This window comes from Gnatocerus cornutus, unplaced genomic scaffold, assembly GCF_029298725.1.
Source record: "Gnatocerus cornutus isolate USDA-ARS CGAHR unplaced genomic scaffold, icGnaCorn1.1 ctg00000023.1, whole genome shotgun sequence".
In the NCBI taxonomy this organism is placed as follows: domain Eukaryota; kingdom Metazoa; phylum Arthropoda; class Insecta; order Coleoptera; family Tenebrionidae; genus Gnatocerus; species Gnatocerus cornutus.
Window position 1 is genome coordinate 3,632,497 of NW_028275375.1, and position 12,790 is coordinate 3,645,286.

Consider the following 12,790-nt stretch of genomic DNA (forward strand, 5'->3'; position numbering starts at 1 on the left):
AGCAGGTGTGTATAATAATTAACTCTATTACAGGTATAAACGATCGATTTTGCACGACAATAGCCAATTGAGTAGAATAATGATACCTTTTGTGTACAAGAAACAGTAAATAAAACGCAATCAATTTAACAACGAAAAGGACCAGTTTAAACAAGAAATATCGCGACAGCAAAAATCAGCAGCTCAAGCAGACAGAAGTAATTCATCTGACAGCAATATTAATTCCTTCCACTTCATCTTGTTTCTCGTGTACTTCGTCGGACAAACATGATCAAATAAGCGATCGTCTAAAACCATCCAAATTTCGTTTTGGTAGAATTAACGTCACGTGTTGTAAGCAGAGCTTAGGCTGGTGGTTAAAGTCTGGGATTATGGTGTTGTGGGGTACAAAAGGACAATCACTTTGCGATTGGTGTGATTACCACAAGACAAGTGGGATCACCAAATCACCGAGGAAATTGAGTTTACGTCGGTGCCGATAAATTCGGGGAATTTTGAACTTCATTCTTGACTTTTATTTTGACACCAAAAATCATGCTGGTTTGTGAGTTGGTACCCCTGTCAATACTATGAAATTCTTCCAATAGAACGTCTTTTGATGACAATTCTAGAAAAATGTCCCTAAATGGAAACTTTAAATTGTTTTTCTCAACAATCGTTAAAATAATGTTAGAATTTCCAACTCATGCTAGAACTTGTTTTGGAAAACTGAGTTATCCGCACGAAATCGTACTGAATTTTTTACGAGTTGTCCCTAATTATAGACTATTTCCATGCATAGAAAGCGGAAGATAAAATGTTTAATTTTCTAAGGTTCGTGTTAATTGCGTCCACACGTAACTGAATATTTAGCTGTTTCGTTGTCGAAATATTTAGCTTTCGATGACATCCTTAATATCCTTAACATTGTAGATTCAATCTTTCCTTCATTCAAATCTACTTTGGAAGAAGCTTTTAAGCTAAGCCTACAACGAGATTGCCAAGTTGGTGACTTTCTTAAACCAAACATCACTGATATTAAAACTTTTCGGAGAACTTAGGGAATGGAATCGATATTGTAAAAGACAAACTTTTATTCCGAAAGAAATCGCTAAAACACCGATAAATTAGTAAAGTGCTCGGCCAAGCAACCGTGTTAAAATGTTCTCTGCGAAAGCCAAGTGTACAAATGCTGATTAATTGATGAAGGATATCACGGGGAGATCTCACCACAGGTCGCATTACAAATCCCATTGTGCTCTTGTGCTTTCAACCAGATATCAGAGCCGTTTTGTGAGAGGACAACAATACGAGATTTGTTTAGATGAAACGTATCAATTTTATTTTTGAAATTGTTTCGTTGACTCGTTTGGAGTGATTGATGTTATCGGCGGCTTTTGGAAGAGTTTAATAGCAGTAGTCACAAAAATTTGTCCTGGAGCTGTGAAACGTCGTTTTAAAAGTGGAATTGCCTCCTCAAAAAAAGAAAAAATCTTAGATTAAGAAACGGTTTTTGCCATCGTTTTTTTCGCAATTTTTTACATAAAAAAAAGTTCTTACATTTTGCAAAAGTCGAAAATTCATGACTAAAACTATGCCAAACTTTTGATATCGATATCTCGCTTATTTTTTGGAGTAAAATTTAGTTATTATGCATCACTTTACGCAGAATTTTCCGCAGATTCCAAATCTGGGATTAACATTCAGATCTGACAACAAATAACTGAGTTATGGCCAATCAAAGTTTCGGATAGTTGATTTTCATTTTTCCTAATTTTTCCTAATTTTTAAAATTAAATATCTCGGAAACTATTAGAGACACTGAGATGCGGTTTGCGCCATTGTTTTTCTCGGCTCATTTTACGTTAGAAAAAGTTGTCAAAAGCCCAAAATTCGATAATCGATTTTTCGCGAAAAAAAATCCGACTCAAACGATGAAAAATTTTCAATTTTTTTATTTTTGGCCATAATTCATAAACTATTTGTCCGATCGAGCTCAAATTTGGCCAGCTAATAGATTTTGAGCTCCTCTTTCGATTGATGTAAACACAAAGGTATTAAACGTCGCTTTCACCTTGAAAGCATTGATTGAAAATCACCCTAAAATGACGTTTTCAAAACAGTTTTTGGCCAATGCCTCATTTACTTATTAAGCAAACTTAACAAATTTGGGTCTCATTTTACGCAGAATGTCACGCTGACTCCAAAAACATGAGAATTGTCAATTTTCGTCAACAAATAACTGAGTTATGGCCGTTTGAATTTTTGGGTTGTCGCCAGAGGGCCAAATTTTTGAAGGTTCGAAACAATTCGTGCTCAATATGTCAGAAACTATTACAGATATTGAGATGCGGTTTGCGCCATCGTTTTTCTCGCGATTTTTTAGTTAAGAAATCATTGTTAGATTTTCCGAAAGTCGAAAATGTGAGTTTTTTGGAAAAAATGCACTAAAACTAAAGTCAATCGCTGATTTTTTGACGTAAACTTGCGTTATTTAGCTCATTTTACGCAGAATTTCGGGCAGATGCCAAATCTAGACTCTAAATTCATATCTTTGAACAAATAACTGAGTTATGGGCGATTAATGTTTCGAATAGTTGATTTTCATTTCATAACAAAATTTTTTTTTGACCAGTATAAATAAAATTTATTCGTTATAAATTAGCAATAACACACTAAAACCGTTCCAGTCAAGAAACTCCCAAACACCTCATAAACGATGCATCCGCCATTCCAACACTTGTTTAATCAACGAATAATGAGAGCGAGTACTCATGAGGGTGAAAATTGCCACGCGATCTGCCGGCTCTAGATGCGGTCAATTACTTTTAGCATTGATCTCTGACGTACAGTTCGACACTTTACAACATTTCTGTTGTGACTATTTGATAATGACCCGAATAAACAACACTGATAATAAAATTTCCTCATCACAATAACACGATTAGTCAAAACAGATTTTTATACGGCGTGAACTATGTTGGCAAAAACAACAATATTTGCCGCATTCTGTGTGTGCATTACTCTGCCATCACCGTTCTTAATCAAAGGCATCAAACCTCTAATTTGCGGTTTAAACGAAGTACCAACGAAATGTGTAGAGCCGTGTTTACCAACATGTGAAACTCCACAAGCACCGCCTTGCACCTTTCGGTTGTGTTTGGGAGGTTGCGCTTGTAGCGAAGGATATATCAGGAAATATTTAAGAGGACCATGTGTTAAAATCGATAGTTGCGTCAACCCAGGTACGTCTTTTATACTTTTAACTTGATGGCCACACGTGTCGTATTGTAGATAAAGTGAGCAGGAATAAGACAGTCCCGGAATGCACACAAAACGAAATGTTCTCAGAATGTGCCAGCAATTGTCAACCGACGTGTGACCGAAGAGATGTCAGCGAGTGTACAAAACTGTATTGTGCTCATGGATGTGTTTGCAAAGACGGATACGTCAGGAAGGAAATCACCGGAATTTGCGTGCCTGTAAACAAGTGTAGTTAAAACAGCGTGCAAAATATTTGAAACGAAAATAAAAAGTTGTAGGCAATTTTTGCATTTTTTTAGTCGTAGATAAAACATTGTACATCACACGTGGGCTATAGCATCTTACAATACTCGTGAAGTGACAGCTCAAAGTTGTAATAATGTGTAATTCTTTGACATCGCTTGCAATTTTCGCATTTTCTAATAGATGGCGCCACCAATAAAATTAATAAAATCATCTTAAATATTAAAACATTAGAAAACATTGGTGTTGGCGGACTCTGCATATTGACTATTGTGCTATTGTATCAATAAAAGTTAATGAATGATAATTACAGAGCACATATTTTTATAACAGCTAAACCATAAATAACAGCAGCAATCGCTGTTAATTGCGAGTTAATTGATTTCGGTTTATTCAAACTCGGCTGCACTAAAATAAATTGAGTAAAACGAGAACAGCACACGATTTCTTCCTGTTTTATAAGCCTAGAATAAAATTCTAATTTTCATTATTAGCACTTTATTTTTATTTGCAACACACCTGTAAAGATAACAACCAAACATAATTAACTTCCTAATTGCTCCAACGATTTTTCAACATTTTTTCTTCCAACTCAGCAATTTATTTAATGAACGAATGAGTTTCCGAATTCTAATAATGCATATTGATTCGGTTGCTAATTGGTAATTAGCTTGTTGTATAAAAAAATGGATTAGCTTGTTTATGTACGAAAACAACAATCAATAAAGTAATTCCGCAAATGAAATGGAATTTTCCAGGACAAAATTGGTTTGGCTACATAAAATTACTTCATCGGAAACCTCAAGTGAGTTAATATCGATTAATTTGCAATGAAGTTGAAAAAAGAATAGACAAGGTTTAATGGTGATATTTCCGGAGAATGCTTCATGTTTTATACAGGGATTTGATTGGAGCTGATCGATATGTTGGGGTTTTATTTAAAAGAAGAAAATATTTTACAAATGGACGAGAAAAAAACTCATATTTTCTGTTCAGTTACACAACTACTGAAATAACTTTTTCTTTTTGTTTATTCTTGAGTTTCATTACCTAAATATTTTTTCAAATATTTATGAACAGAATCTACGTTAACGATGTTTTACAAGTGTTTCACATTTATTTTCAGGAATGACATTTGTTTGGATAGTCGCATAAATTTTTACTTTAAATAAAATTCTTTTAGAGCTCTTTGAGCTTTTAGTGTTCTTTTATCGCCCATAATGCCTTCATTGTCTTTCAAATATGTATTATTTCCTTTGCTCTGTCTAGCCGTATCTGTCTTTCAAAGATGCCATATGATAATAGAATCTAGTTTCCTCTACGATTTCTGCTTTTCGTTCTTTTCAATAAAAACAAAGCGAAATAAAAGTTAAATAACTGCGAAGTTTACAGGTATTGAACTTATTGTTTTGATTTCAACTAGTCGACCTTCGAAGCAAAAAAAACGTGGGAACTAAACCAGAGGAGTACAACTGTTGAGCACGCGTTGAAGGTCGAATACTGGCTAGTTCACCTTGTAAGCGCCACCACCACAGGTGTGAAAGTTGTTGTAAGTCCAACTAGTTGACCTTCGAAGGAAAAACGCGTGCGAACTAGACCACTTTCGCTTTTGGAAACCTGCTCCAATTGTAGGAAGAAGTAATGACATCATCGTGTTATTTCTGAGAATATTTTGAACAAAATTTCGTAACTTTCGAAGATTCTGTAAATTAAATGTTTACAAAATTGTAGTTTTTTGATAAATTTCCCGTTTCTAAAAACAACAGGCCGAATGGAAAATATTGGAAATTTTTTGCTCGTCTTGAAAATGAAAATTTCTAAAATCCGTTTCTGTACCTTGAAAAAAATTGAGACTTGAAACAGACAGTCATCAAGTCTAAAATAGTAATCTCTCTAAATTTTATTGCCTTAGTGTCAAAACTACCAAAAATACAAGTCCGAATGGAAAATATTGAAACTTTTTTGCTTGTCTTGAAAATGAAAATTTCTAAATTCCGTCCCTGTAGCTTAAAAAAATTGTAATTTAGAACAAACAATGAACAAGTCGTAAATAGTAATTTCTCCAAGTTTTATTGTCCTAGTGGCAAAATTACAAAAAATACAGAGCCGAATGTAAATTATTGAAAATGTATGACTCGTCTTGAAAATACAATTTTTTAAAGCCCGTCCCTGTATTTAAAAAAAATTGAGATTTGGAACAGACAGCCATTAAACCAAAAATAGTAATCTGTCCAAATTTCATTACCCGACTATCAAAACTTCCAAAAATACAGGTCCGAATGGAAAATAACGGAAATTTTTTGCTCGTCCTGAAAATAAAAATTTCTAAAATCCGCCCTTGTGGCTTAAAAAAATTGAGATTTGAAACAGACAGTCATAAAATCCAAAATAGTAATCTCTCCAACTTTCATTGCTTTATTGTCAAAACTATCAAAAATACAGGTCCGAATGGAAAATATTAGAACTTTTTGCTTGTCTTGAAAAGGAAAATTTCTAAAATCCGTCTCTGTACCTCAAAAAAATTGAGATTAGAAAAAAACAGTCGTCAAGTCAAAAATTGCAATGTATCAAAATTTCATTGCTCTAGTGTCAAAACTACTCAAAAATACAGGTCCGAATGGAAAATAATGGAACTCTTCTGCTTGTCTTGAAAATGAAAATTTCTAAAATCCGTCCCTGTTACTCAAAATAATTGAGACTTGGAAGAGAGAGTCAATAAATCAAAAATAGTAGTTTCCAAATTTCACTGCCCTTGTGTTGAAACTATTAAAATTACAGATCCCAATGCAAAATATTGAAAATTTCTAAAATCCGTCCCTGACACTTAAAAAATTTCAGATTTGGCACAGGCAGTCATTAGATAAGAATAGTAATCTGTCCAAATTTCATTACCCGAGTATCAAAACTTCCAAAAATACAGGTCCGAATGGAAAATAACGGAAATTTTTTGCTCGTCCTGAAAATAAAAATTTCTAAAATCCGCCCTTGTGGCTTAAAAAAATTGAGATTTGAAACAGACAGTCATAAAATCCAAAATAGTAATCTCTCCAACTTTCATTGCTTTATTGTCAAAACTATCAAAAATACAGGTCCGAATGGAAAATATTAGAACTTTTTGCTTGTCTTGAAAAGGAAAATTTCTAAAATCCGTCTCTGCACCACAAAAAAATTGAGATTAGAAAAAAACAGTCGTCAAGTCAAAAATTGCAATGTATCAAAATTTCATTGCTCTAGTGTCAAAACTACTCAAAAATACAGGTCCGAATGGAAAATAATGGAACTCTTCTGCTTGTCTTGAAAATGAAAATTTCTAAAATCCGTCCCTGTTACTCAAAATAGTTGAGACTTGGAAGAGAGAGTCAATAAATCAAAAATAGTAGTCTCCAAATTTCACTGCCCTTGTGTTGAAACTATTAAAATTACAGATCCCAATGTAAAATAATGAAAATTTCTAAAATCCGTCCCTGTCACTTAAAAAATTTGAGATTTGGCACAGGCAGTCATTAGATCAAGAATAGTAATCTGTCCAAATTTCATTACCCGAGTATCAAAACTTCCAAAAATACAGGTCCGAATGGAAAATAACGGAAATTTTTTGCTCGTCCTGAAAATAAAAATTTCTAAAATCCGCCCTTGTGGCTTAAAAAAATTGAGATTTGAAACAGACAGTCATAAAATCCAAAATAGTAATCTCTCCAACTTTCATTGCTTTATTGTCAAAATTATCAAAAATACATGTCCGAATGGAAAATATTAGAACTTTTTGCTTGTCTTGAAAAGGAAAATTTCTAAAATCCGTCTCTGTACCTCAAAAAAATTGAGATTAGAAAAAAACAGTCGTCAAGTCAAAAATTGCAATGTATCAAAATTTCATTGCTCTAGTGTCAAAACTACTCAAAAATACAGGTCCGAATGGAAAATAATGGAACTCTTCTGCTTGTCTTGAAAATGAAAATTTCTAAAATCCGTCCCTGTTACTCAAAATAGTTGAGACTTGGAAGAGAGAGTCAATAAATCAAAAATAGTAGTCTCCAAATTTCACTGCCCTTGTGTTGAAACTATTAAAATTACAGATCCCAATGCAAAATATTGAAAATTTCTAAAATCCGTCCCTGACACTTAAAAAATTTGAGATTTGGCACAGGCAGTCATTAGATCAAGAATAGTTATCTGTCCAAATTTCATTATTCTAGCGTCAAAACTACCAAAAATACAGGTCCGAATGTAAAATATTGGAAATTTTTTACTCGTCCTGAAAATGAAAATTTCTAAAATCCATCACTGTGCGTCAAAAAATTTAAGCTCTGCTGGGCTCCTTCATCAAAAAAAAGTTCCAAAATAATGTCAATAAGATCTGATTGCATAAATTCCATATTTAGACAGTCATTAAAATTTATTGTCAATACCAATGCGACATTCAGAACGAAAGCAATTTCGAAATAAAAATGAAATGCAGATATTACAATAACGAACAGCGGCGAGCAGTGCCAAAACCCCTAAAACTATATTTTTCTGCCTCATAACAACATAATGAAATTTTTGTATAGCCGCATGATTTTTGCAGCGTCATAAACTGATGAAGTACGGCACAATTCCTAAAATTAATTAGCTGTGGTGCATAACACAGCTCATAAAGTAATTAAGTCTGTGGTCAAATTTATTACCATCCTGGTTAAATTAATCACTTAAAAGCAAAGATTCAGCCACGCTGTAAATTAAAAAAAGTAAAGAAAACGGTCTGTAATTTTTCCTGGAAAACAAAGTGAAAATTTGAGTTGGGAATCATGTCAATTTGTTTTAAAATTAACAGCTTGCACGACTCAATCACATGAAAATAGAAATTAACACATCTGCTGAATGATTTTTATTTATAAATTGAATGTAAACACTATAAATTCAAACAAACATGGTTTAACATATTAATTCATATTTAAAGTTTTAATTCAATTGGTGATATTTACTCGTGGCAAATAAAAAATATGTACATGTCTAAACTAACATTGTTATCGGGATTCCCATGTTTACCTGCCAACAATACATATAAGTAAAGTTTGACACTTTATTTTTCATTCATTGTCTCTATAACATGGCTGCTGGTGGTAAATTTCTGATAATTTTTGCTTTGTGTGTGCTGGCAGTCACAGGTAAACCACCTTTTGAGTAGTTTTGATGTAAATATCTTTTGATTTTAGCCCAAATTTGTAGAGAAAACGAAGAGCTGTTAGACAGTGGAGGTGACTGTCGAACTTGTCGAAATGCTGGAGTTCTTGTTAACTGCGTGGTGCTCAAAGAACGCAAATGTTATTGTAAATCTGGTTATGTGAGAGACACGAATGACAACAATAAATGTGTTTTGCCATCAGACTGTTAATAGTTATTTACAGTCGCGTGTGGTAACTTACATTTTACAGCGCGAAATCAGTTTGAAGCACGACGGCGTAGCCGGAGTGCTTTAATGATTGAGCGCTGTAAAATGGTTAACGCACAAGAGTTGTATTAAACTTTTTGGCCGAAAAATTTTAATTTAAATAATCGGATTTTTCAAAATTTATGAGAACTGTCACATCTGACATTTGTAAATTTCATCATCTGTCAATTCTGTCAATTTTGTAGTTGGTGCACAAAAAGTACACAAGATGGCTGTATAAAAAACGTTTTAATATTACTTTAAAAATAGAAATATTGTCTTAATTGAGATAATAATTTAGGTAGATTCCACTTTGATGATCAATCTTCATTATGGTAAAGTGATTTTAATTTATAAACGCATGTGAAGAGCAGACGATTTGGGCAATTTTTACAGCACGGCGTGTGTAAACGTCCAGGGCGCTTGTAAATCTAGTGTTTCCGAAGCTGTCAATTGAATGTTAATTTGACGTTTACAATTCATGAGGCCAAAAAATAATTAACAATTCCATATTTTTATAAAATAAATTTTAATGGAACTCCCGTTGAATATTTTATTGGTTAGGTCACCAAAATTCTCTAATCCCGCCCCTGGCAGAACAATGGAAACCTCTGAATGTTAGACAATACAACAACTCGTTATCGCCCCAGGCTTTGGCATAATAATCAAAATTTTTATACAGATTAATCAAAATTTATCAATTGAAAGTTAAATTTTTTATCAAATTTCGTAATTAACGTAATTTTAACGCAAAAACAATGAAAATTAAAGACGGTATTACCTTAAACATGTTTGTTGTCTAGACTAAAGTAGAAAATTTTTGAACAAGAGATAAAATTTGTAGAAATTTTAATTTGCGGCCGAACTAAAATTTCGAATTTTGTATGAAATTTGATAATTCTGGTAATTTTGATGCAAAAACAATGAAATTTAGAGATAATTTTACATTGAGCAAGTTTGTTCTGTGTACTAAATTAGAACATTTTTGAACAAAAAATTGAAATTTTAGAAATTTTATTTTGAGAACGAACCAAGTATTTTGAAAATTTTCTATCAAATTTTGAAATTCAGGTAATTTTAATGTAAAAATAATAAAATTTTCAGACGATATCACTTTGGGCTTGTTTATTGTGTGCACTAAATTAGAACACTTTAAAACAAAAAAATAGAATTTTTAGAAATTTGATTTTGAAGGCGAACCAATATTTCGCAAAATTTCTATGAAAGAAAGTATTACATTAGGCATGTTTTTGTGTGTACTAATTTAGAATATTTTGGAACAAAAAATTAAAATATTAGAATTTTTAGTTTGAGGCCGAACCAAATACATATTTCGAAAATTGTCTCTGAAATTTCGTAATTCAGGTAATTTTAACGCAAAAGCAATGAAATTTTTGGACAGTATTACCTTAGACACGTTTATTATCTGGACTAAATTAGAAAATTTTTGAACAAGAGATAGAATTTTTAGAAATTTTATTTTTAAGGAAAACAAAAAATTTTGAAAAATTTGTATCAAATTTCGTAATGCAAAGCAATTTTAATGTAAAAATACTGAAATTTGGAGACGATATTAAGTTGGGCATGTTTGTTGTGTGTACTGAATTAGAATATTTTGGAACAAAAAACAGAATTTTTAGAAATTTTATTTTGATGCCGAACCAAATATGTATTTCGAAAATTTTATATCAAATTTCGTAATTCGTGTATTTTTAATGCAAAAACAATGAAATTTGACGATATTAAGTTAGGCATGTTTATTGTGTGTACTGAATTAGAACATTTTGGAACAAAAAAACAAATTTTTAGAAACTTTACTTTGAAAGTAAACCAAATTTTTCGATTTTTTTATCAAATTTGGTAATTCATGCAATTTTAATGCAAAAGCAATAAAATTTGGAGACGATATTACGTCACACATGTTTGTTGTGTGTAGTGAATGAAAACATTTTAGAACCTAAAATAAATTTTTTCATAGGCATGTGATGTACAATGTTTTATCTACAACAGTTTTCGGTTTAAAAAAACGCAAAATATTTACAACTTGACTAGTCATATAATGGAGCTAATTAAACAACTCAAATAAGATTCTTAACAAACTCTATGAAGAAAACGAGTTCAGTTCCTCCGTCAGTTTTAGTCAACGTGGCTGGGTTTCCTTTGGGACCAGCCGTAAATATTCGCATCCGCTTATAACGTTTCGTTTTTTTCAATTCGAAAGATAATTCAATTCCTTTCCAGACTTACCTGGAATATGTGAGGAAAACCGTTTATTTTGCTCAATTTCTCGGGATATCGTATTAATTTAAAGGATGGATTCGAAATTCCTGTTCGATCAACATTTTTTGTCTACCTAAATTCACTTGAAAAATCGCATAAAAATAACTTTTTTTAGCAAAACTGCACAAGTGTAATTAAGCTGCTCACCTTCGCAATAACAATAATTGTGCGAGCTGTACAACAATAAACACAAATAAACGAACACTTTCATAAAATGGCCTTCAAGCTGCGGTTCTTTTTATGGTGTCACTTCATCATGCTAATGGGTAAGAAAGCACAAATATTCGTCCTGTGTAAAGACAAATTTCAGTCTCATCCTGCCCGCCAAACGAAGAACTCCGAGATGTTGGAATTAATGAAACTTGTTTCAACTGTAATTCAAAACCTGGAGGACTCTGCCTCGTAGCGACTGAGACAAAATGTTATTGTAGAGACGGCTACGTGCGAAATCCCTCTCAGAGCAACACTTGTGTCAGAGAGTGTTAAATTATAAGACATAAAATAAAATACCGACTCTGTATATTCTCTAATTTACCGAATTAATCAAACTTTGACAAGCACACGGCAATTCCAAGGCCACAACGAACAAAAGGTTGGAACTTCAAATTACCTCCGATCCAACACTGTATAGGGCAAAGCACGGCTAATTGCTTGTTATAATGAGAGTTGGATTCAGTGATGTCAGACATGTTCAATTAAACGCTCCTGCCATCATGCAACTAACCGGTGCGACATTTCTGCAAGGGCTAAATATGCTTTGATCAGTGTGGAAACTTTTCTGTTTATTTTCAAAAGAAAAATGTAAACTTGACAATGACCTTGTGGAATATTTTTAGTTTAGTTACCTACCACAACGTGATGAAAAACGCGCCACGAATGCATAAATGAGGCTAAAAATACAAACTAGCAATTAGTAGGTTTATTACTTGCTTTTTGATAGATTACAGTCTGTCGACTATCGCAAAAAATAATAGTTTATTATGAACTTGATTTCGAAATCTAGGGAATTTTACGGTAGTTGGCATTTGCAAAATGTTCGGGAAAAAAAATCGAAGTAGCCAAATCCAATTTCAGTCAGTTTGACAGGTGTGACGTTTTGAGGTTACTGGAGCGCAAGTTAGCCAACAGAGCGAAGATTTTGATCATGATCATGATGGTTCTCTTGCATCCAAAGAATTTTTCTCCGATGAATTATTAAGCCAAGTACAACAAGAAATAATGGTGTATTGATCGATTTATCATGGTTTATCAAAACCAAAATCTAAATTGTCAACGTTGACGGCAGGTTGACGGTTTGTCTGCTGCAAACCTAAGAAAAATAAATGCTCCTGGAAATATTGGCACCGGATTGGTCCATTACGATACCGAAATACGCTCAAACGCGTATCGAAATATCTTCATTATGAACGCGAAATAGAAAAAACATTTTTCCTACGACCCCATATGAAAGTGACATTTTCCACACGGTTAAATGACTCCGAAAGTTGATGTTTTCGTACATCCATTTCCGAAAGTAAAAGTCACTAGTGTGATATGAATATATCCGCAGAGACCTGTCAAATTTGACAGTTATTTTGAAATACAAATGTAATTCTTGAATTTTTGTCTCAAGTATCT

General features: G+C 32.8%; 4 protein-coding genes across 5 annotated transcripts in view; 3 read left to right on the forward strand and 1 right to left on the reverse strand.

Annotated features, from left to right (window-relative positions):
• LOC148166434 (neuroglobin-like) overlaps positions 1-12,790 on the reverse strand; it is a 61,792-nt gene that overhangs the window by 26,832 nt on the left and 22,170 nt on the right. The window lies entirely within an intron of this gene.
• On the forward strand, positions 2,907-3,525 carry LOC148166438 (serine protease inhibitor swm-1-like). Its single transcript, XM_088048977.1, has 2 exons — positions 2,907-3,224; positions 3,274-3,525. The coding sequence occupies exons 1-2, from the start codon at positions 2,957-2,959 to the stop codon at positions 3,477-3,479; spliced, it is 474 nt and encodes a 157-aa protein (XP_087905103.1). The 5' UTR covers positions 2,907-2,956; the 3' UTR covers positions 3,480-3,525.
• LOC148166439 (chymotrypsin inhibitor Ani s 6-like) lies at positions 8,561-9,436 on the forward strand. The gene is made up of 2 exons (XM_088049080.1): positions 8,561-8,630; positions 8,679-9,436. Exons 1-2 carry the CDS (start codon positions 8,573-8,575, stop codon positions 8,855-8,857), a joined length of 237 nt encoding a protein of 78 aa, XP_087905206.1. The 5' UTR covers positions 8,561-8,572; the 3' UTR covers positions 8,858-9,436.
• LOC148166440 (chymotrypsin inhibitor Ani s 6-like) lies at positions 11,121-11,681 on the forward strand. The gene is made up of 2 exons (XM_088049371.1): positions 11,121-11,439; positions 11,484-11,681. The coding sequence occupies exons 1-2, from the start codon at positions 11,388-11,390 to the stop codon at positions 11,657-11,659; spliced, it is 228 nt and encodes a 75-aa protein (XP_087905497.1). The 5' UTR covers positions 11,121-11,387; the 3' UTR covers positions 11,660-11,681.